At 41.3% G+C, this 24,502-nt stretch overlaps 1 protein-coding gene across 1 annotated transcript in view; it reads right to left on the reverse strand.

Moving 5' to 3' along the window:
- Prex2 (phosphatidylinositol-3,4,5-trisphosphate dependent Rac exchange factor 2) overlaps positions 1-24,502 on the reverse strand; it is a 276,161-nt gene that overhangs the window by 2,572 nt on the left and 249,087 nt on the right. Inside the window, exons 38-39 of the mRNA XM_005361884.3 lie at positions 9,313-9,415; positions 4,856-4,923 (exon numbers count right to left, since the gene is read on the reverse strand). Coding sequence (XP_005361941.1) covers positions 4,856-4,923; positions 9,313-9,415 — 171 coding nt within the window. The remainder of the gene's footprint in view (positions 1-4,855; positions 4,924-9,312; positions 9,416-24,502) is intronic.

The raw sequence follows: 24,502 nt of genomic DNA on the forward strand, positions 1-24,502 counted from the left end.
ATTCCTTTTCGCACTCTATGTTGAACAGACTTTAAAAGCATTGTTAGTCACTTCAGTAAACTATAAATTTCCTCTCCCTGTGACATATAAAACCATGCTAATTCTAAACCAGTGGAGAGAAATGAGAATGATTTAATAGCAAATTGCAAGTCTGGTTAATAAAATGAACTTTATCGGTCTGGGAGCCAGAAGTTACTGTCTTTGGAGGTTTGCACAAAGCACTTCATGCCTAAAAGGTGGCTTCTAGGTTGTCTCCACAGAGGAGGAGAAAGCTAAAAAGCTTGTTTTGTCTTCCCAGAGAAAAGAACACATTAAATTGAACTGATGTAGTTTCAAGATTCTTCTGCAGCTGGAGTACAAGATGCTGCTTCAAACTGCCTCCTGGGACTGGGGAAACAGAACCATCAGAAGGTTCTTTTCTTTCTCAATTTTTACCCTTCCTGTTTCCATAGTGGCAAAGTACAGAGGCCTGAAAGCAGGAAGAACAGGGATGGGAGGGCTGGTGGAGAATGTCCTACCTATCACATTCTATTACCTCGCTCTGCATGGTTGTGCCCAATACGACCAATTCTAGCTGAGAGATGAGTCTTTGAAATGTCTGCCTTGCAAATTGGAGCAAAGGCTATTCCCTGAAGTCACCAAATGCAATAATAGCTCTGTCTACTGCAGAGCTGGGAAGCTTCAGCTGCTGTGAGGCTTCTTGGAAGTGACTCAGGGTTATCTGAGTTCAGACACACTTTGTAATGGAAACTGTATGGCTCGGGCAGTGCAGTCCACGCAGATGAATTTGGGAGGTGAAGTGTAATAGGTAAGGAGTTGGATTCTAAAGCTGCAACTGTGGCTTCTGCTTAGGGAAGCTAAATATTGGGACAGTGGGGGGGGGGCTTTTGCTGGCCCTACATGCGAAGCTCTTATCCTACACATGGGCACTAGAGGCTCCACATGAATGAGGGCTGTCCTGGCTCTTCTTCCTTGTTGGGCTTATATTGCTACACCAATCAGCGTCCCCAAACTTTACTGTCTACACCATACCTTACCTTCCTACATGTTCTAATGGGGACTACAGGACTTCTTCCATAGTTAAAATAAACTGTGTCTCAGCAATTCTCCCTTGGGACAGATGAGAAATTGGAATCTCAGAGGAAAAAAAAGCACACACACACTCACAACACACACACACACACACACACACACACACACACACACACACACCTTACTACAGAAGGTTCTGTGGAGAACAAGAGTTGGGACTTGGGACTTGTTTTATTCTCTCTCTTTCAAACATCGATATGTGCTGCCCCTAAATGACACAAAACAAGTCAAACTCTCATGGCACAGTGGTTTCAGGTTTACAATATAACAGAAATAAGACCACCATGCCTCACATGGTTCTCTGACATTTGTTCTTGGTTACTACCACACTAACATAAGGCACAAAGGAAAGCCAGAGCTAGGTAGAACTTTCTCCAAGCCCTACTCATATCAGTGTTGCCTAACACACATACACACACACATATGCACAAATGCATACAAGTATGCACATGTACACATGTTTGCATGTGCACATTCACACAGGCACACGCACACACACAAGGCCATGTGTGCACACATGCACACATGTATGTGTAGCTTTGTCTATGTCCCTATGTCCTGCTAGGCTGGAGCTCCTTGAGCACACTTACATGTGTGTTGACATCCTACTATCAAAGGCCATTCCTGACATATCTCAGACATATAGTGCTGAAGCAGAGTGGCAACGATGTTCAGGAAACTACATACCAGGACCAATCTATCTAAAACAATTAAACTTCAGTACTTGGTGATGTAACATACTGATTCCCTGAATCAGGATGTCCATTCTTCCTGTGTGGTGACCATGGCCGCTTCCTCCTTTGTGAATTCTAAAACTCCTGCCCTGTTTACCTTCAGCCCTTCAGCTTCGCAGACTGCTCATCCTCCATCCTGTTCCTCTGCTGCTCTTCACACAGTGTCACCCCATGGTATTAGTAGCCTTCCCTACCACCAAGTAGTAACACTCAGGTCTTCACTGACCCGGGACTCACAGGACGGTAGGTCTGCCTTAACAACAGACCTGCAGACTGAGCAGCCCACATCTCAGTGTGACCAAGCTGAGATCACCATCTTTGTCCAGTGCATATTCTTTCCCTCTGCATTCACTGTTCCAGGGCAGAGACTACTAACTGCTTTTATCCAGATAGAATGTCTTATGGTCATTCTAGAATGTTCTTTCTCACTAATTCCTCTCCAGTTTTCATCCAAAGGCTATCAATTATGCCTCCAAGTGTCTGTCTTTTCATCTTGGTTCTTCTTGCTATCTTTTCAAACATGCCTCTGGTCCTAGATGTCCTCCGATGGACCACCCCATTGTCCCCTGAGAAGGCCCTAAGAGTCCAATTTTCCACACGTGACGGTGAGGAATGCCACTGTGGTTTTTTTTTTTCAAGTTCAAATGAAAAATCTTCCTTATTCCTGTAGGTATCTCCCTGTCTGCCTACTGCCTACATTTTCAGCCACACTCTTCATCACCCATTAGTCACAAAGGTTGAGGAATCTTCTCATCTTGCTTTAACCAAAAGGCCTGCCCCTCTCAAACACAAAACAGAAAATCTATAGATGTCAGTATATGTTTGCTGAGTGATAATAATAAAATAATAATAATATAGAAAGAAAGTGGATTTTAGGGATACAATGATGGAAGTCAGTTGGGAGATTTGAGCCAAATAAAATCTCAGGCAGAGATAGCTCACTAGACCTCTAAGAATGAACTTTCTAGAAATATTTTGCCAGCTTTGCCAGTAGGCAGTTTGGCCCTGAGAACCAAGTGTGTCCTCCTGCTAACTGTCTTTGAGGAAAGTGCTGGTTCCTGTCAGGAGGGATCCCAGGCCTCAGTGAGCATCTGTATTCTCACTGTGGCTTGCCTGCTCCCTCCTCTCCCTCCCCCTCTTCTCCTCTCCCCTTTTCTCTTATCCCTTCCCCTCGTCCTCTCCTCTCCCCTTTTCTCTTATCCCTTCCCCTCCTCTCCTCTCCCCTTTTCTCTTATCCCTTCCCCTCCTCTCCTCTCCTCTCCTCTCCCCTCCCCTCCTCTCCTCCCTCTCCACCACTCTTTTCCTCTTCTGTCTTCTCCTCTCTCTCTTGTTCCTCCCCTTCTCCCTCCCCCTTTTCCTGTCTCTTCCTTACTGAGAATCCAATCCTGGCTCTTGTGCATTCCAGGCAAAGATGCTAGTGCTCCACCACTGAGTTATGTCCCCAACCACACATTTCATTTCTTTAAGTGGAAGCTCTTTCAGGACCATAGGCACTTTTGTATTGGGCTACTATCTTTCCTGGGGCAACAGTAACACACACTATCTTTCCCTAATAAAAATCTGCAGACTGCGTGGAACAGTAAATAAGAATTTGAAACGATTTTTATTTCTCTCTTAAGGCTGTTATTCCCTTGTACAACGTGTCCATTTTATAGCTGGATCATTTTATTATGTTTCATCTCAAGTGTTTTAAAGATAATCCAATAGAAAAAGGCTTGAGTTCATCAGTTTGTTTTCTTGTGCTCAGCTGGGGTATTGGTTTATTGATCAGAGCGCTGAAACCTTATCCCAACCCCGCTGTTTATTATTGTTTAAGGCTCTAGCTGAAAATACCTTGCAAAGTTATTATCTTGTTTTCTTATTGGCATTTTAACACTGCAGTGGGTCTATTACACAATATGCCATGTCTGCTCATGGTCCTAGAGAGACGCTCGTGTGAAATGATCCTTTAGTGATAGAAAACCTTAAGACTCTGATCTAATCAGCTCTGAAGGATAACATTGACAGGACTGGAGGATCATGTAGAGCTGGCAATCAGCACTAAAATAAATGCAGCTAGAACATGATAACCCCACCAGTTTTTTTGGGGGGGAAATATGTTTACCCTTTTGAAAGCACTCTCACTGCCCAAGTAGTTTCAAAATGGGGTATAATTTCATAAATGGCTGTAATTACCACTCTCTCTCTGATAAGGTGTTCTGAACATCAACAAAGAACATTTTACCAAAGTCAGGCTTGGAGATGTCTACTGTTTGTTAAGATGCAAACGTGTAAGAATGATCAAATGTAGGAGTAATTATTTAACATTGCTCAACTTCAAAATAGATGACTGCTAGACCCAAGCATGGGAAATCAAATGGAAAGGATTTCTCTATGTTCATCTACTTTAAAGTAAGTCAGAGTCCTTTCATATGATAACTGGCGAACCGTGAATATGATAGAATCGACAAAAGCTCATTGATCCATTCATTCTGTCACATGACCTTGAAGTACATTTAGATATTTGATGTGTTATGTAGTCACTGATAAAATGAAAGAACATTCTCTGTCTTCCGAGAGCTCAGATTTGAGTTGGGCAGAGAACCTCTAATAATTATGGTAACATAACAAAAAAGGAGCATTACAATGTGATACCCAGGACACCAGGAAGCCTTACAGAAAGAGCAACTCAGGCAAAACTCAAAGCAGGAATGACATGGGCTTTGTGAGTTAAACAGGTTTCAAATCATGTTGCGGGAAGGGCATGCCAATCACAGAGGGGGCAATGGAAGGGGCAGACTGGCATTTAGCACATATGAGTTGCATTTGTTTAGACTCTTCTTTCTAAATTTGTGTTCAAAATAAAAAAAAAAGTCTGTTTATGTCTGAGAGCATTCATTGTCCCCTTGTCAACCTTCCCCACTGGATTCACCCATTGAACTTGTTACAACTGGTGTCAGTACGACACTGAGCATGAGCTAAGCATGTCATGATTGACATTGCCAGAGACCAGCAGTCCTCAGGTAAGGGGTAGATGGGGTTACACTTACCTTGGAGCTGATTGTGGAGTCCGGTCTCTAACTCCCAAGTTCTTTGCTGTGTTCTGAACTCTTGCACCCTGAAAGTCGGGGAAATACTTTCAGCTCAATAATAATCTGAGTTAATTCAAATAAACCTAGTTGAGGCATTATTACAACACTATTTAACATGAAGGGACACTAAAAAGGAATGCAACAGAAACCACTATATGGATGCTTGCAAAATTTCAAAAGCATTCTCTGTGTATGCTTCTATGAGTTCAACTATATGGTTCTAAATACTTATTATTCATCCTATAGCCTTGGGTTCATTCAAAAGTGAGTTTAACCAATTTCCATTTATTCGTAAACCTTCTGTCTTTGTCTTTAGGGTAGTATTGGGTGTGCAGTAGGTACTTGGAGCATTTCAGGGTTTTGTTAAAGCAATTAATCACTTAAAACATTGAGAACAGGACAGAACCATGCTATAAACACATGTTAGCACAGGAGTCATACCTACATCTCTTTAGATGGACAGTTATTTCAAATGTAATAATGTTTCACAAGAAAACATCTAAATTGTCTAAAGAATTTCTACACAAGCCATATGAATGTGGATTTATGACATCTAAGAGTTTTGACTCAAAGTTGGTGGTATAAATACAATATTCTTCAGAAATAAAAGGGACAGTGTGACCTGTCTGTTTCATGAATGGAGTTTCAACCACTATGTGGTTCCTAATGGAAGCTAGTTACATTGACTCAACTATGACCATTTGCTGCTGGGCACAGGAAAGGAGAGCGGCTAAACCAAAACAAAACCCTGAAATGCTCCAAGTACCTACTGCACACCCAATACTAACCTAAATAAAGTTGAGGAAAAAGGAAGAAAAACCCAACGGATAGACTCTCTCAAAATAAAACTAAGAAATGAAATCAAATCTGGAAAGGCGAACAATACAAAGGACATTCAAGAAGGGATTAAAGAACAGAAATTTTTAATAGAGCCTATAATTTGTGATCCTAGAGAAGCTAAATAAGAAGGTGAACCCAAAGAAAATATATAGTCATTCTCCTGGATGTTGGAAGTAGACAAAATTGCTGGGCAAAAATTGGGAACTTGGGGGTGAAGTGGGATGGGAGTAAGGAGAAATGGGGAGAGAAAAGTGAGAAGGCGAGGATGGGGGAGATTGGGAAAATGGGATGGTTGGGATAAAGGAAGGGTGGATATGGGAGCAGGGAAGTATATATCTTAATTAAGGGAGCCAATTTTAGAGTTGGCAAGAGACTTGACCCTAGAGGGGTTCCCAGGTGTCCAGGGAGATGTCCCCAGCTAGTTCCTTGGGCAGTTGAGGAGAGGGAGCCTGAAATGGCCCTATCCTATAGCCATGCTGATGAATATCTTGCATATCATCACAGAACCTTCATCTGGCGATGGAAGAAGATAGAGACAGAGACCCACATTGGAGCACCGGACTGTGCTTCCATGGTCCAAATGAGGAGCAGAAGAAGGGAGAACATGAGCAAGGAAGTCAGGGCCGCGAGGGGTGCACCCACATACTGAGACAATGGGGATGATCTATTGGGAACTCACCAAGGCCAGCTGGACTCGGTCAAAAAAGCATGGGATAAAACAGGACTCTCTGAACATGGTGGACAATGAGGGCTGCTGAGAAGCCAAGAACAAGGGCACTGGGTTTTGATCCTACTGCATGTATTGGCTTTGTGGGAGCCTAGGCTGTTTGGGTGCTCACCTTCCTAGACCTGGAGGGAAAGGGGAGGACCTTGGACTTCCCACAGGGCAGGGAACCCTGACTGCTCTTTGGGCTGAAAATGGAGGAGGAGGGGAGTGGGGGAGGGGGAGGGAAATGGGAGGCGGAGGCGGGGAGGAGGCAGGAATTTTTAATAATAATTAAAAAAAGCACTTTGGGAAACTGAGACACTAAGTCTGCTAACAAGTTAGGCTAGCCAGGCCTTCAAAATAAGACTCTGTCTCAGTAACCCAATAAACAACCACCACAACAAGATTCAGTAACAAAATAGTTCTAATACTCAAAACTTAGTAAGGATGAAAAATGTTTAAGCACCGTGCTTTCCAGGGTCAAGTTTAAATGGCTAAACCTTCCAATTCAAAGGGAGAAAGAGGAAGAGTCACACCAGGCTACTGAACAGACTTGCACTGTAGCCTCTTGGAGACCATGTGGGAGGAGTGGGCACCAGCCACCTATCTCTCACCACCTGCCAATGCCCAGTGCCTGAAGAAAGATGCTCCCTTACAGGAGCACGGCAGGGTGAACCGTTGGACATCAGGCTACCAGTCTGATTCCCAAAGAGAGGGCCTGAGGCTCTGCAATCTTTCACAGGGAGAGATAATCAGGTCTTCACTTCTCTCTGCCCTGTGCAATACACTGTGTCCTCCAGCTCTCTCTGTCCTGTAGGTTATACAGCTTAGAGCTAAGGGACCAGCCTCAAAGGAAGAAAGCTACCTATTCTCAACCCAGTTATAAAAAAGAGAGAGAATAAAAGAGTGATAAAATATGCCTGACTTGGAATCTGCCTGACTTCCCAATCTTTCTGATTCTATTTTACACATCCAATATCGATAGTACAGATGCATACCATGCTTGTAAGGAACTTGGTAACAGTGAAATCGGACATGTGTATATTAACTTCTCTTTATCTCTAGTTTATCTATGTCCATTTTTGTTCTAATGATTAAAGCCATTACAGAGGTCTTTATGTCCATTTTCATTTTAATGATTAAAGATAGTACAGAGGTTTATGGCTACTCAGACCCATAGGTAGGAATGCATGTGGAATCATCTCAGAATAACTCTGTAGTGGAATGATTGCTAGCGGGTCACTCTAGTTCCTTCTCCTTGTACGTCATAATTGTGAGGTAGCTTTTCCAAAGCTCCCCATGTATATAATCTGAGCACAACACAGAAAAAACAAAGAAGACCTCATCTACCTTTTTGCTCTGGTTTCTAACCTAAATCCCACCTCTGATGTGACAATTTACAAGCTTGTCTTGATTTGTTTTTTAAAGCAGAATTTGTGCATCTACTTCCCCAAGTCCTTCTTAAATCATATGGCAGTTTACAAATGTAGCATTCTTCTGGTAGGTCTAAACTTTACCAGTCCCTGCATGACCTTTTAAGTTCCACTCAGTCCATTTCTACACCAGGATTCCAAAAGCAGAAGAGCCAAGGCATGCCCACTCACTGGGGCTGCAATGGGCATTGCAGAAGCTAGCTCCCTGTTGATTTCTTCCATCTATTTTTTCACTGGCTAGCTTGACCTTGCATAGTAAAATCTTGGGAACAATTCTTAGGGAGGTTGACAATGCTTATGTTTGCCTAAGTAATGTTTTAATGAATAAGCTGGTTATAATTACAAAATAATATATAATGAAGTCACTGTCGCTGAATAACTCAGGGCAAGTCAGTTTTTGCTGCAGCAGGCCAAAGGATTGTGACAGAAAATATATAAAATTTATGACTTTCATTTTTCTTATCACTGCTTAAATGTCTTTTGTACTAGCTCAATCCTATTTTCTTTTTTAAAAAATTTATTTTATTTATTTATTTTTTCCATGCTATTTATTGAGCTTTACATTTTTCTCTGCTCCCCTCCCTGCCTCTCCCCTCCCCCCTTCAACCCTCCCCCAAGGTCCCCATGCTCCCAATTTACTCAGGAGAGCTTGTCTTTTTATACTTTCTACTTCCCATGTAGATTATATCTATGTAAGTCTCTCTTAGTGTCCATATTGTTGTCTAAGTTCTCTGCGATTGTGGTTTGTAGGCTGGCTTTCTTTGCTTTAAGTTTATTTCTAATCAGAACAATGGAAGCCAGTGCATTTTTAAAAGATTTAAACAATTTAAGACCAAGTTACCTTGGCTCTTCAAATGCTGTTAGGTTACAGTTTAGGAAATCATTCTACTTAAAAGAGAACACACAGAGAGAGTATTATAGCCTCTAGTGATGGGAAGACAGTTTAAAAGTTCACATTCAACTCAAATGAAAACTCTGAGGTGAGGACTTTATCCTTAGGAAGATGGACACATGCTATCATGGAATGGAAAGCTTGGGGAGGTCGCAGAAACTAGCAGGGCCCTCAGTTCCTCCTCTTCTTTGGCCCCTCCTGAACTGTTTCCCAGGCTTATTAAATTGCCCTCAATTTATAGAAGTGCCACACATCCTTTATTTTGATACTGCTAAAAGCCCAGTCCACTCTTGTTTCATGTGACCATTTCCCTTTTTTCTTCTAGGTGACACAGCACAGAAATCCTTTTCAAAAGTGTCCACACTTGACTAGGTGTCTGTACTATTTTCTCATTGGTCATTCTTCCCAGTCATGACTTATGCAGAGTCAAGTGCCTAGAAAAGTGTTCGTCACACAGACACCCATAAGACTCCTGATAAATGAACCAAGGCAAACCAGGTCCTGGCAAACAGCTCCCTAAGACAGGCAGGAGAGGGGAACTTACCTGTTTTCTCATCACATCAGTAGCCTGCATAATATATCGAGGAGGCAGCCCGTGGCTTCTGGCTAGAGTGATGGCCTGCTCCAGCGTCACACTCAGCGTGCACCTGTGGGACAAGGTAATGGAAGTCATGATCAGACCCACTGAGCCATTCCTAGAGAAACTGGAGCTACCAATGTCATCAGAAACCAGCCAAATGCAAAGTTACTCAGAATCCAATACTGACTCCTATTTAAAAGGAGGCCACAGAGACACATACATTACTGGGGATATAGGTTAAAAAATTTAAATATAAAATAAATCTATTGTGAACTATGTATAAAAAAGAACTTTACCATAGAAAATTGAATAACTGTATTTATAGCAAAAATTTAATAATATTATTAATAATACATATTATTTAGAAGAAATAGTGTTTAATTTATCTTCTTTTAAATATTGGCAGTTAATAGATTTTGGTTTGGGTTTTCAGAAACACAGTCTTATGACAGCAGAGTGACACCAAACTCATGATCACCTCTTCAGATTCTTCAGGGATGGGATTAACTGGCAAGAAACTTCTCTAGATCTGTCCAGGACTTTACTAACGACCCTAAGAAACACCAAGTAACAATGTGGGTGCTCTCATACATGAGAAAATGTGACTCATCCTTAGTTATGAGACTCTGGTACAGAATCCCAATACATTTGGTGGATTTTACTGATTGTCTTAGAGGAAGAGGAAGATTTAAAAGAACCATTTATAATATGAAAAAGACCCTGTCAAGGCCAGGCTATACGATCGATCACACATCACTCTAAGGAGGAGCAAGCTGAGTTCCTCTGACCAATAAAGAACCCGAAGAGTTGCTGCTCATAACCACTGCTGAGAATTTCTCTGGACTGCTCGCAAGCCAATGGTCTGAAGTTACATAATTAGCTTCTAGTTGGACACAATGTTCACAAGCATTTAGTGCCGGAGTCGATCCGAATTGTCTCACACACTGTTGTCCATGAACCCGTAGGCCACCAAAGGACAACCAGTGTACCTACCTGACGGTTCATGTAAAAACAAATCAATTTCATTTAACTGCCTGCCTCCTCGACAGACTACAACTTTTTTGTCCTCACTGAGGTGTTCTCTGCTCCACTTTAAATCTGTTAACCCTAACAGTTTAACCAACAATGCTCATTTCACCAGCTGAACGAAGTTCAAGAAATAAAAAAATCTCACTTTCATTTTCTAATCCTGAGACATATCTGCACTTTCCTAATAAGGCATGGCTTGCCTCTTCTGCTGCAAAGGCAGACACAGAGAGGGTTTTTGTCAGCAACCTTCTTAATCATGTCACACTGACTTAGTCCTCATTTTACAGATTGTGAACAGCAACACAGTGGGAAATGGGAGGCCAGAGAATTGAAAAGATTTTAGTTCAACGGGGCCATCCATGTAGCCAATAGTATAGTCAAACAGGGGGCGCCCCAGTGTTAGTCATCTCTTCTGTTTCTCCCTCCCTTCCTCACTGCTCCCCACGCCCCATCTTTCAAGACAGAGTCAGTCTCATTATTTAACACTGGCTGGCCTAGTGCTACTCACTATGTAGCCCAGGCTGGTCTGGAATTCACAGCAACGCTCTTGCTTCACCCCCCAAGAGCTGGGATCAGAGACCTAAGATACCACATGTGGAACCAATGACATCTCACTTAGAGAAAAACTGATCTTCAAATGAGTGTGTGTGTGTGTGTATGTTTTCTTTTCTCAGCCAATCAAAAAATATGCTGTGTGCGTTTTAATGAAGTCTTATGATTAACTAAAAAAAAAAATTTTAAGGACTTTTTTTAAAAAAAAAAAGATCATGTAAACATTGGGAATATTGCTGGCTTTGTGTGAGGTGCATGTGTGTGTGTGTGTGTGTGTGTGTGTGTGTGTGTGTGCATGCGTGCACGCATTTGCATGCATATTCATGTGGAGGTTAAAAGTCAATTGTAATTGTTGATTCTCAAGAGCCTTCTACTTTGCTTTTTTGGATGTAGGAAGACCTTCTGTCCATGTGTTGCTTTTATTTGTTAATGAATAAGGAAACTGCTTTGGCCTGTAGCAAGGCAGAACTTAGATAAGCTGGGAAAACTAAACTAAATGCTGGGAGAAAGAAGGGCAGCGTCAGAGAGATGTTAAGAAGCCTCCACCAAGTCAGGCATGCCAAATCTTTGCCGGTAAGCCACTGCCACGTGGCAATATACAGATTAATAGAAATGGGTTATATTAATGTAGGAGTTAGCCAATAAGAAGCTAGAGCAAATAGACCAAGCAGTGATTTAAATAATACAGCTTCTGTGTGGTTATTTCAGGAGTCTGGGGGCCAGGAAACAAACAAGCAGTCTCCCACTACAGCTCTCTCCCTGGAATCTGGAGCTTGCTTAGGGTATGGTAACTGGCTGCCAACTCTGAGGGACCTGCCTGTCTCCACCCCACTCCAGCACCCAGCACTGGGATTAGAGATGTGCGCCACACCAGCCAGAGTGTTATGTGTGGGGCTTGAACTGGGGTCCTCATGCTCTCACAGCCTGGAGGTTACCAACTGAGCCTCTTCTCAGCACCTACCACAGAGGAGTGCCTTTCATTCACTGATTCGTTCTGGGCGACTTTCCCGTGTCCACTTTGCACCAACTACCATGAGCTGCCAGCAGAAACAGACTTGGTTCTAAGCTGAAAAGTTTCACTTTGAGGACTGCTTGCTGGAAATGATGCTTTGAGGTTCTCCGAGCGGCCCTGGCAGTCACCGACACCATCACATGCTTTCTTCTTTAAATTCACCAAGTAAAACGTGTTAACTGCAAAGGGTTCCAACTGTTATTTTCTCCACTTCCCAGCTTCTTCATTCATAATGTATAGTCTCGTGTGGACTTTTCATGGCTGCTGGCTATTTCTGGAACTGAGCTAGCAGAAGCTGCGTTAGGGTAACTCAACTAGGATTATTCAGATGAGTCATAGTTGCGTCCATGTGGAGTCAGGGTCTTGCAGTATTCTAGCACAGCAATGGCTTCCCAAGCACTTTCCTGCCTGCAAAGTAAAGTAACACTGCGCACAAGCGATGCAGGACCAGAGGCCCCCAAATCCTGCTTGTCTTGACTGCAAGTGTGTGTTGTCAGAGGAAGCAGGTGTTGACCGGTCTTGCTCGCGTGGAGGTGTGGCCTCCTAACAAAAACTCTCTGTACAATAGCTTTCAAAAGGACATGGTTCGGGCTGTGTGCTACAGAAATTCATAAAGCTTTAGATTAACAACGGAAAAGTGACCCAGCCATTAGCAATAATACATTTTTCCTACTGAAATGCTTTTTCTAAACTCTCAGTAACTCAAATGAGATCAGTCATGCTAAAAGCTAGAACAAATTTTCTATTCTCCTCATAGAAAAATTATATCACAAAATTATCATAATTTGGTAGGCAGTCAAATGCAGTGCCATAAAAAATATGGGAAAAAGGACAGAACTGGGTCACACAATAATATCATATTCCAAATTTTGTAAGGCTTATTTTATTAGCATTTACCCCAGTGACTTGTTCTTGTTCTGACATTTGATAAATACTTTCATTTCTTTTTTGTCTTCTCATTTTTCTTAAAGAAGACATTGACTTCAGGCCCTCCCATCTTCACCATTCAGCAAGAGCAGTCTTCTTCCTTTCCCTGCTACTAAATGAGAAGATGACATTCTGGGCCTTTTTTCAGCCAAGTCTTGCTGATGAGGAAAAGCTAGGATTCTCAAAATTACCTAAATGTAAAATGCTGTATTTCATCCATGTATTAACTACCATCTAAGTTCAGATTTTTAGACATCCAGTCTTCCATGAAGCAGTTTTTGCAATATGCCTCCTATTTAAGATGTTTCATGATACACTTATAATAAATTAGACTTTCAAAATAAAAAAAAAGTCTTTCAAAGCCTCAGGGCCTTCTGCATATTTGGTCATTAATAATAATCACAGACGGAAAATCAGTCTGATTCTAACTACATCTTCAAACCTTCCAAGGTCTATTGACTCTTTTAATGTTGATGCAAATTGCAGTGCATCAGTCCCTCTGGGGCAGATGCTGTACCACGAACACATGGGGAGATGATCACCTCCTCCAAACCTCAGGAGTGGAGCTGGACTTAGAGCGAGACTGATGTAGGTCCAGTGTTGAGTGCTGGTTGTTGTCCCAATGTCTTTGCTCTCAGCGCACACAGGCCCAGAGGTGATGTTTTGCTTAGAGTTAAACATTTTGTGCTGTCTCTCAGAGCCAGTATTAAAAGCTTTTGTTATTAGGTATATGTGTGTGTGTGTGAGAGAGACAGAGACAGAGAGACAGAGACATATTGATTCAGGTTTTGGCTATAACTCAAGACAACAAATTTGACATGTGAACACCAGGCTGATGACAAACACCTCTAGATTTGTAGCCGCAGTTTGTCACACAATAGTATCATGTGAATGTTCACCTAAAAATATTTTAAGTAATCAAAGATAGAAAATGCAACACTTGAGAAGAGGTTCTTAGTATTTACTCTTCCCACCTTTGAAAAAATGTGAGACTGAACACGAGTTCAAAACCTGTTTTCTGCGTCATATTACATTCTCAGAACTAAAATCAATGCTGAGAACGTCATCAGCACTGAGTCTGTAGATGGATACTGATGATTCCAAAGTAACTTGAGCTCTGTTTTTTAAACTATTTTGAGCATTAATTATACAATGGCATCACTTGTATACATTTGATCTTATTATTAGCTTACAAATACAGAGTATGTGGTAAACAGACTGCTGGACTCTATGGGTTTGTGTCAGAGCCTCTGAATTGAAAAGAGCAGGTGTTGACCTGTCTTGATTGTGAACATGGTTGCTTGGAGGTGTGGCCCCTTAACAAACACTCTCTGTAAACTGGCTAACCCTGATGCTCACATGCTTAATTCACTTGCTTAATTTGAATGAGTTGAACACAAAAGGAAATCAGGTTAATTTGAAATCCGTGAGTTTCGCCTGGAGGAAGAAGGCAACGTCGTAATCATAAACTGCGTTTCTTTTCACTGTTCTTCACAGCTTTGGTGCTGCCTTCACTCACGGAGACAAGGGAGAGGAAATTCTCCAGGGGTACAGCACCCTAACAACCTGATAAGGACACCCTGGGGAAACTATTATTTTAATAAAAACTCTTCATATGAATTATGTCTTATATAGCTTTTGATTCATATTTAGAATCTTACAGATTTAGAACCTCCATTCAAGGAGAGAGTCTTGGTTAGGTCTTCTTTAATTAAAAGCTGGCTCACTTTGTTCACGTGACTGTTGAGAACACATTATCAGGAAGCTAATTGCCTAGGTTCTCGTTGCAGCTTTCTTAAGCATCAGTTATCTGCATAGCATTCAAATTATGGAAAAGAAATGCCCAACACAGATCAACCCCAAGATGACGATGGGGTGCAGAGCACTGGGACATGAGCTGCTCTGGTAGACACCAGGACACTTTTGTTAGCAGACGTGAGAGGCTGCTGATCACCTGACCTCACACACTCCAACCAGTGCATCAGCTGTGCGTCTGACTCATTAGTTTTTAACAACATATGAACTAACATACAGTTCTACCTGTGAGAAAGATGTAAGTGACCACGTTCAGTTTCTAAATCTCCTTCTCCTGGACAATTGTATGGCCCTATTTCTTCTGACTATATAAAAAAAGAAATCTACAAAACAGATATATTAGAGATTTTCCAGCTTGATTAGAAAGAAGAAAAAGGAGGCACAAGAATTAATTTATTAAAGACACAGGGTAGAAGGACTTTTCAAATGCGATCCTAATCTTGCCATTTTCATAAGCTTATCTTGTAGTAAATGTTACAGCTTCCCAAAAGTGATTGTCTAGTGATGGTGATGATCTTTTATAGTCCCATTAAAAGTGGTATATTATTATGAACTCCATGCTATTAAGTTTAACTTGTCCATTCACAGAAGATCAATGTGTGTGTGCAATGGACTTCTGCATCCACTAAGGACTGCATCCTACTCACTTCCTGTCTTGAACCAACTCTCAAATCCTCCCTCTCTAGCTGTATTGCTAATGCTATCTCTTGTCTACACTGGTCCCTCGCCCTGACCCTTCTGTTTGGCCTCTTCTCATTGGTTTCTTCCACTGAGAGGGTGGTCTTTTTACAGTGCAAATGAAAATGTTATTATCTGAATGGTTTAGGTGTCTGGGGTCTTCGGATGAGGTATAAGGTCTTCCCAACACAGCTTCAGTTTCTGCTAACGGCTACAAGGCTCACCTGTACTGCTGACCATCTATGTAGTCACCAGCCCCCGAGTCCGCACTAGCTGCTCCTCATATGCTGACAGTGGGATGTGCTTTAAGTCACATACTATATTCTACTCATCGGGAGAGTGCAAATTTAAGAACACAAACACTGGAGAGATTTTTCTGATCAGGATGCTGGCTTTGCTGACAGCGCTGTGACCTTGAGCAAGTTATTTAATCTCTTTAAATTCTGTGTTTTCCACTCTAAATCTAGTTCACTGATAATGGGTATCTGAGGTTTTTTTTTTTTCCTTTTAGGATTACATAAAATAACTCATTACTTATCATAGAGCATACAGTACAATCTCAACAACTATCAGATTTCATCAATGTGACCACTGGCTGAACTGCTCTCTGCATTGGCTGTAGGCTTCCTAGATCATAGGCTGCTTCCTGGAACTCAGCAAGCATTGAGTGCACACTTTTTAATGCATGCATGTATTCCTAAAAGGATTCACCTTGTTATAGCCAGGACCCGGCACCTATTTCTAAGAAGGATCCATTCCTTAAATCTACTCAGAAATATGACAAATGCATTGAAAGTACACTAGATATTAGCAAAGTCAATAAATGGCTCCTTTATAGCACATATATGAAAGACTTGGTTTCATTTCCTTTTCTCCAGCTCCAAGCACTATTCCCCTATACCTATCTGCTGCTTAATATTTCTGGGGGAATTTCCTTTCTACTTGGAACATAAATATTAAAGTATATTGATTAATTAGTTTTATAGGAATACTTCTGGGAAAAGTTTGCTTTGAATAAATCTCACTGGCTACAGTATAGCTTCCACATGAATTTGCGACCTCTACTTATTCTGTTTTGAGTCACTTCCTTTAAAAAGCTATGGGAGGAGTGAGAATATGAGCAAAGAGGTCAAGACCATGATGGAGACACCCACTGAAACAGTTTGCCTGAGCTAATGGGAGCTCACTGACTTCAGCTGGACAGGGAGGGAACCAGCATAGGACCAAACTAGTCCCTCTGAATATGGGTGACAGTTGCATGGCTGGGGCAGACTGCACAGCCATTGGCACCAGGATTTATCCCTACTGCTTATACTGGCTTTTGGGGAACCCATTCTCTTTGGATGGATACTTTGCTCAGCCTAGATTTAGTAGGAAGGGCCTTGGACCTTCCCCAGAGCAATGTGTCTTACCCTCTCTGAGGAGTGGATGGAGGGTGAGGTGGAAAGTAAGTGGAGGGAATGGGAGGAGGGAAGAGATGGGAACTGGAATTGGTATGTGAAATGAAAAAAGAATGTTTGTTTTCTTCTTTAAAAAAATAAAATAAATTATAAAAACTATAAATTAAAAAAACCTAACCTTTAGGCTATTCTTCACCCTTCTGAATAAAAACTGCTGCAGTTCAGCTCCCCAGGGAGGCTCCCTTGTTAAGAACAAATGCAGAGAAGGTGGAGATGCTCAGGCTCCCTCAGAGCCCCCACAGTAAAGTTTTACAGTTAGCCTTCTATATTATCAACGAGGGAACACAGGTTAACACCTGCCTCTTTTCATGCCCTAAACTTTTGTCTTTATTCTAATGGCTTTTTTTTTTCTAGGAATGAAAACTTCCTCTGCTTGAATTTAAGGGGGACTCCTTTGCTGTTTTCAGTGGCTTTCTATGAGGCACCAAGGGAGGATTCTAAAAAAAAGTACTAACAAGATCTGGCATTTTGTGTTCTCTGTTTCTTAGTGTACCTCCCCCCTCCCCACTTTGCCTATGATGAACATTTACTGTGACTTCTGATAGTTCCTGCAGATTTTCTCTATTTTGGTAGGTTGACATAGTCATTTCAAGCAGCTGGGGTTATGTGGGTTGGGGGTACAGCTCAGTGCAGAGCGCTTGCCCAGCATGAATGAGGAGCTGGGTCTATCTCCAGTACCATAAAAATGAAAAAAAAAAAAAAAACAAACAAGCAAACATAAAACCAGTCAGCTGTGCTTCATATAACTCAGCAGTAAGGAGATGGATGGATTTACTATCAAAACCACAGGTCTCATTGGAACAATCAGAATGGCTGCAGTTGCTAGTTCCTCTGCCAGTATGGTGGTGTTCACGTACGTTGCTCACTTAGTGTTCACACTCCCACTGTAAGAAGGAACGCATGACTGCTGCCTCATCCAGGGGACTCCAAGAGATCAGGTTATGCAATCATTTACTGACTTTAATAGCAAGTAAGGAACAGGATCCAACCCTTTCTGATTCAAAACCTAAGACTCTTCTCGCTACATGAAATTCATATCACATAGCTAATGCCCTTAGAGGGTGTGAGCTCCCACCATCCATAATTCAACACCCACAATCTTGGGCTTGGCAATTGTATTTAATATGCACTGTTTTAGGAGAGATGAAGCCAGGAAGCTTAGATTGCTTCTCGATGGATGTAGACCTTGCCGTCCTAAAAATGTGCCTACGATTAGAAGGGAAGGCGTCCTGGAACACACTCAGGGATATCAATTGTAAAGCAATTAAGACAGAGACTAAACGGACAGGATGGCATGTTCCTTCCTAGCAGGGAACCGCATTCTGCTGCATGAAAGGCGCTGTTCTGTGTGAAGCATCCATTCCTGCACTGCTCACACTCATCCCAGCCTCTAATTGTGTTTAACCATGGTGGAGCGCAGAACATCGCTGCACAAAGTCTCTGACAGGCAGAGCGAAGCACCTGATTGAAGAAACCAATTTGTTCTTGTTGCGGGGCTCTTTCTTTTTTTCCTCCTTGCTTTCATTACCTTACACTGAGGAAAATTGCACACCTGGGGGCAGAAGTGGTAAGTTAAACACAGATCAATCCCCGAGTGGCTGCCGTGGTTCTCCACAGTCAGAACTACTGCAAGATTAATATGGAAAGACTGGGTGCTAACCTGCTAGTCTTTCTCACCCCACTAACCTTTAGGAATGCTTCTGTCACAAATTAAAAGCTTGATAAAATCACAAGTCGAAGGGGATTTCAGAAAGCCAGTACCTATATAACGGACCCCCTCTAGTAATAAAGCACCAAAACACACTTTTGGGTGGGGAAAAAGAATCCAAAACAAACTCAACTTGGAGCAATACTTGTTTCTAGAGACAACCTCTGGGTATCTGGCGAGGTTATCAACATTATCACTTGGTCCTTGTCAAACTGACAGTCCTGGTGAAATCTGGCGCTATCTCAATTTGATCATCAGAGAGCTAAAAGGCTAATGGATCAGCAGAGACAGGGCAGGCAGAGCACAGCCCCGTGACAACCAAGGAAGCAGAGTGCAGGAGTGACAGCAACAGCTAGGGAGAGATCCTGACAGCAGCGCTAAGCTGGATACTCCACCGCTTCTGCTCTACCTGTCTTAAGGCCACAACAGAGTTTAAGCGGGCAAGTATCCAGGACTGCACAGGGAATTAACCATGAAATTCTCATTAAAGATCATGACACCTTCTATTACAACTTCCAACACAGACTCTTGAAATTCTTTGTGTTATCTTCTTGTTTTGTTTTAGTTTTGTTTCTTTCTTTGTTTGATTTTTTTCAAGACAGGGATTCTCTGTGTAGTCCTGGCTGTCCTGGAACTTAGTCTTTAGACCAGGCTGGCTTTGAACTTAGAGATCCACCTGCCTCTGCCTCCCCAGTGCTAGGATTAAAGGCACGTGCCACTACTAGCCACAGGGCTGCAATCATCTTGAGTCTTGTATTCATTCTTCACAGTGCACAGGGCCTACCTGCCTTTACTGAAATACCCAGGCTTTGGTCTTTGACTGATATGGTTGGGCGGCTCCAGCTGTGGCCCCAGCTATGGTTGTGAGGATTCTAGGGGACACCGGCATCTGTGGCTGAAGCTGGGAAGATCTAACTAACTGGCTACAGTTCCAGTAGGTCAAGAAGGCAAAACACACTTTCTCCCGAGAGCTGAGATGCCTCTCTATTGCCCTTGTATGTCAAAATTGCAGGCTCTTCCACGTTTAGATGCCAGAACTCACATGGGAATGTTAGGCACATCACAGTTACTTAGACTTTTCTTATTTAAACGATGAAAAGTCCGTTATGCCAGAGCACTCATTTTGCATAGACTAAGGTTAAGGCCTGTTTGACCCACACCTCTGGTGATATTTTGTTTGTGATCTAACAAACAAAGCTTGCCTGAAATTCAGAGTATGGAGCTAGCCACACTAGTTAGCCATAGAGGCCAGGCAGTGGTGTCACACACCATTAACTGTAGCACTCAGGAGACAGAGGCAGAAGGATCTCTATGAGTTCAAGGACATCCTGGGCTATAGGAAATTAAATCAGTCTAAAAGAGAAACAGCCAGGTGGTGGTGGCTCACACCTTTAATCCAGCACTAGGGAGGTGGAGATGGGAAGTGATGTGGCTGGGCAGAGAGAGAGATGTGTAAGGTGGGAGGAGACAGGAGCTCAAGCGTTCAGTTTAAGGATTCCTAAAGACAGGATCTTGCCCCATTTGGTCTGAGGATTTAGTAGAGGTTGGAACTAGTGGCTGGCTGCTCTGCTTCTCTGATCTTTCAGTTTTCACCCCCTAATATCTGATATCCCTAATATCCAGGTTTTTATTTAATAAAACTAATTAGGATTGCGTTACAAACATCACCAGAATCCTGTTGTCACAACTATATCCTTGCAGTAAGAAGTCACTCTCAGAACCCCTGTGTAATAAACCTTTCTCTACATCGAATCTTAAGAAAATAATGGGCATTTCAAAATCAAATAATGTCATGTATTAATTTTCAAGATTTGTATCCAGTAAAGGCAGTCCAGGCATTAAGATGATGCCATCACTTACAGATGTGAACATATTTACATGGCAAACAGCTGCTTCCTTCATCCTTTTATGAAAACATGAATCGGCTATCATGTGTGAAATATCTAATTCCCTCTGTTAATTTAAGAGAGTACATATACCTGTATTATTTATGTGGTTACCAGATCAGCAGAAATCTCTTTTTCTTTGCTTACTGTAAAATTCCATAATACTTAAATTACATCTTAGGATGAGAATGTGTGAGACACATCAAGACCTGAGCTACCAATTTTGGCAGTGCTACCAATCTTTTTACCAGAGCAGTATCTTTTAGAGCCTCTTTCTTGGAGAATATAGATGAGAGAATTGTAAAGTTTCTTCTTCTCCCTAAGAAAGAATCTTTCATTTAGCCATCTTTTAGTGATTTAAAATTCAAACATCTTCCCGAATCTTGCTATTTATCTCTTAAAGTATTTTCTGTCCAAATATAAATGGATACATTTGAAACTTTTATTTGCTCGTGGAGCACTTTTTACTTGTCTCACACAGAGGCTCTCACCTTTTATGGAAACCCCAGGGTAGACTCTGACATATTTTATATCTTTATGAGTTAGGACAGATGACGCTTTGCTTTCTGCCTCTCGGGACGCTATGTCAGGTTACCTTGAATGTTCTACTTTCAAAGCATCTACATTACCTAATCTGAGCCTATTTGTCAATTTGCCCTTTGATGTCATGTTAATGACAGAATAGAATATACTAAGAAAGAGCCCTTTACAAGCTCAAAGTGGTTGTTGAAATGTAAGTTGGTGTTCCCTGTTAAGGGCTTTTGTGACTGTTTATCACCATAGTGTTTATCTCTGTTTGAAATGAAAACTATTCTGCTGGAGGCATTGCTAATACTGGTTTCTTTGGCGTTGTTTTTGTATTTCACCTTCTGGATTTTTTTATTTTCTTAACAAATGCTGTAACAAGTACTTTGGGTCCTATACTGTGATTACATAAATGGGCTTTGGTTGGTGGGTATAGGGTAGGGGATGACCCTGGGACTCCAAGCAGCTCTTGGACTGTTAACTAGAAAATGCCTCTCAACTTCCTAACAAGCTATTAATAAATACATTTTGAAAATGGATCCTTTTAAGTTTGATTCCTAAATCTTTGTGTGTGTGTGTGTGTGTGTGTGTGTGTGTGTGTGTGTGCATGCTCGAGCACGCATTCTATAACTAATAAAAATCAGATGCTGATTGTGTGTGCAAAACGAAGTTCATCAGTATTGTGTTTTAACAACAGCAAGCCGCTGGCCCTGGCATGCACTGTGTTCCTCTCACACTCGTGGGCAGCTCTTCAAGAGGAGGATCATGATGCAGCTTAGCTGCCGATTTCCACTGAGGAAAGGCCAGGGATGTTAGCTAAAAACGGAGGGCCTGATTCTTAAATAAATTCAATCTCACCCGAAATCATGAGAACAAAGGTTGGTCCTTTTTACAGATTTGATCAGACGCAGTCCAGGCTAGTCAAGTCCTCAGCCCTGTGTTGAAGTTACTTACCATTTGCTGGCACAACCACACCAAGACTGATAGCATGGATCAATCCCCAGTAAAAATCAGATCAAATCAAGAATAAAGACAAGTCCCTAAAGAGGCACACCATGATCTCAGAATCTTTGCCTTTGCTAGAAAATTTGTAAACATTTATCTCGGGCTCTTTCAGGAAGCTTTCTACTCATGGGTTCCCAGATACTAATGAAGTCGAAGAGAAAAGGATCTCTGTAGACTCAGTAAGAGACATATTGAGAGCTTTGTAACACTTGCAAGGTACTGATTTGTATCTGTTAAAGGAGAAATGGAGGCTGTCAAGCAGGGGTGGGAATAACGAGCCCAAACAAATTAACCAACCACACTAAATGGAAGGATGCTGCAGTAAGAAATAAAAGGAACATTTAGATCTCAGTTGCAGTGGCAAGCTCTTTGATTGCCTGCAACAAATAACTGGCGTAGGTACAAAACACAACTCGAAAAGCCACAGAGCTGATTCAATGCCATTAAAAGGTTCCATTTGGAAAACAAAAATAACTTCATCTACAAGGCAGGTAACTGCACAGTAAAAGTAACACATGTCTCTGTAGGAAAGGAAATTCATAACACAGCAAATCCTTTAAGTGTTAGCAAAGAAGTATAGATTAGAGCACTCCAGATACGTAATTGCATCTCTACTAAGAACAGCGTGCAGATGAATTCCATTGCCCTGCCCGGACAAGGAAAGGAAAGGAAAGGAAAGTTAAGGAAAGGCAAGATAAGCCATGCTACTTGTGTTCTCTTGAGGATAATTCCTTCTGGGGAGTGAACTATAATGCATTAACCAAAAAGCTTTAAATTTTTTAACATAGTAATTCTAACTAAAGGATGTTTCTATTTTAACTTAAGAGACAGCAACATGTACAAGGATGCCTCTGTGCCAGTGTTATGTGCAATGGCAGAAAGAGAGATTGTAATAATTAAATAAGAAATTAATAAGTGATGGGAGACTCAGGAGTTGCAACATTAAATGGTACATAAGATGATGGAAAAATATGCCTCTTATACTGAATATATTGAAAATAAATTTAGTTCTTAAAACTGAGACAGAAGACGAAGTCCAAGGCTGAGGAGCCTCCATCTGGTTCATGCCTTCTGGCTGCATGATCTCCTACTGAAGGTAGACAGGCAAGAAACCAGAGAACCAAAGCGGTCAGACTAACCGTAACAACCCATTCCAGCGAACTCACCCACTTTCCATGGGACACAACCAACTTTTATAAGACAGTTTATGCACTAACAGTACAATGTGCAAATGTATAGAACTTGATAGAAATCAGGAGAAGATCAACATGGAAGAGGTGGGCATGAAAAATGCCCATTACTAAATCACCTATAATTAATTATATTTATACTTTTTAAAAGGCAAGCCCTCACCTTAAAAATAGCCTACCCTGGTCCCTTCAATGGCAATGGAAAGCTACGAATCGGTGAGAGGAAGAGCTGAGCATCAAGGGATATATGAACTGGTACCCTGGGAAAATTTCAATAAACACAAAGCTAGGCTAAGTGCTATGGGGTTTTTATAATTTATCTAAATTCCTTTCTCCTAATCGTGCATATGCATTATTAAACATGTAGATGCTATGCTAATGCATCTCCTTCTAAGACCCACATTCTTACTCCTAATAATATTTAGACACCTCCTTTACCCAATAAATAAAAATGCAGTAAAGCAATTCAAGTGGATACTATATAGTTGGACCATTTCTCACTTTTATTTTAAAAACAAATGTTAAAAGTATCTTGTATATTTGCTTAACACTAAATTTGTCCTCTCGGTAGGAACCTGACTGCAGACTTCCTTGTTTAATGTTTCCTGCAGATGTGGATCTGCTTGGCTTCCTCTCTAGCCTCCTGAATTAGAATTACTAAAGGATTATTTTAGGAACAGCCTTCTGTGGAAATTTGAATGCCAATGTAAATTGGCACATATTTTATCTTCCTGGGGGAAAAAAATCTAAGTGAGTCCTTCACAGAAAAAAAGTAAAATTTATATGAAAGTCCCTTGTTATTCTGAATAATATAAAAATAAAACACAATTTTCATTTAAATGCAGCACCTGTCAAAAGTTTAGTATCTTCTGAAGTAAATTATCCAAACCATCACTTATCTTTAATTGTAAAAGTGGAGAAACTCATACTTTACAAATATTTCAATGCTACTTATGATTCTAACACAAGAATCAATGAAGACTGAAACTGTGAAATAGCTGTGTAATGTTGGCCTTGGCCTCATACAACACCCATCAAACTCTAAGTATAAAATGTCTGTGAAAGCAATTTGGACATTTGCTCATGCTTGCTGGCATTAAAAAGGAGAAAGAATTCAGTAACTTCACACAGAGGTTAAGAGTACACATTTCTAGATACAAAGTTACAAGTGTCTGACTGCTTGTTCTAGTCCTTTGCTAACTGTGAGCATGAACTAGGGAAGGCAAAAACACAAAAAGTCAAGGTGATACCATCTTGTTGGGTCAACCATGAAAAGCAACAACTTCTTCTTCTTCTTCTTCTTCTTCTTCTTCTTCTTCTTCTTCTTCTTCTTCTTCTTCTTCTTCTTCTTCTTCTTCTTCTTCTTC

This window comes from Microtus ochrogaster, linkage group LG5 (assembly GCF_000317375.1).
Source record: "Microtus ochrogaster isolate Prairie Vole_2 linkage group LG5, MicOch1.0, whole genome shotgun sequence".
Lineage (NCBI taxonomy): Eukaryota > Metazoa > Chordata > Mammalia > Rodentia > Cricetidae > Microtus > Microtus ochrogaster.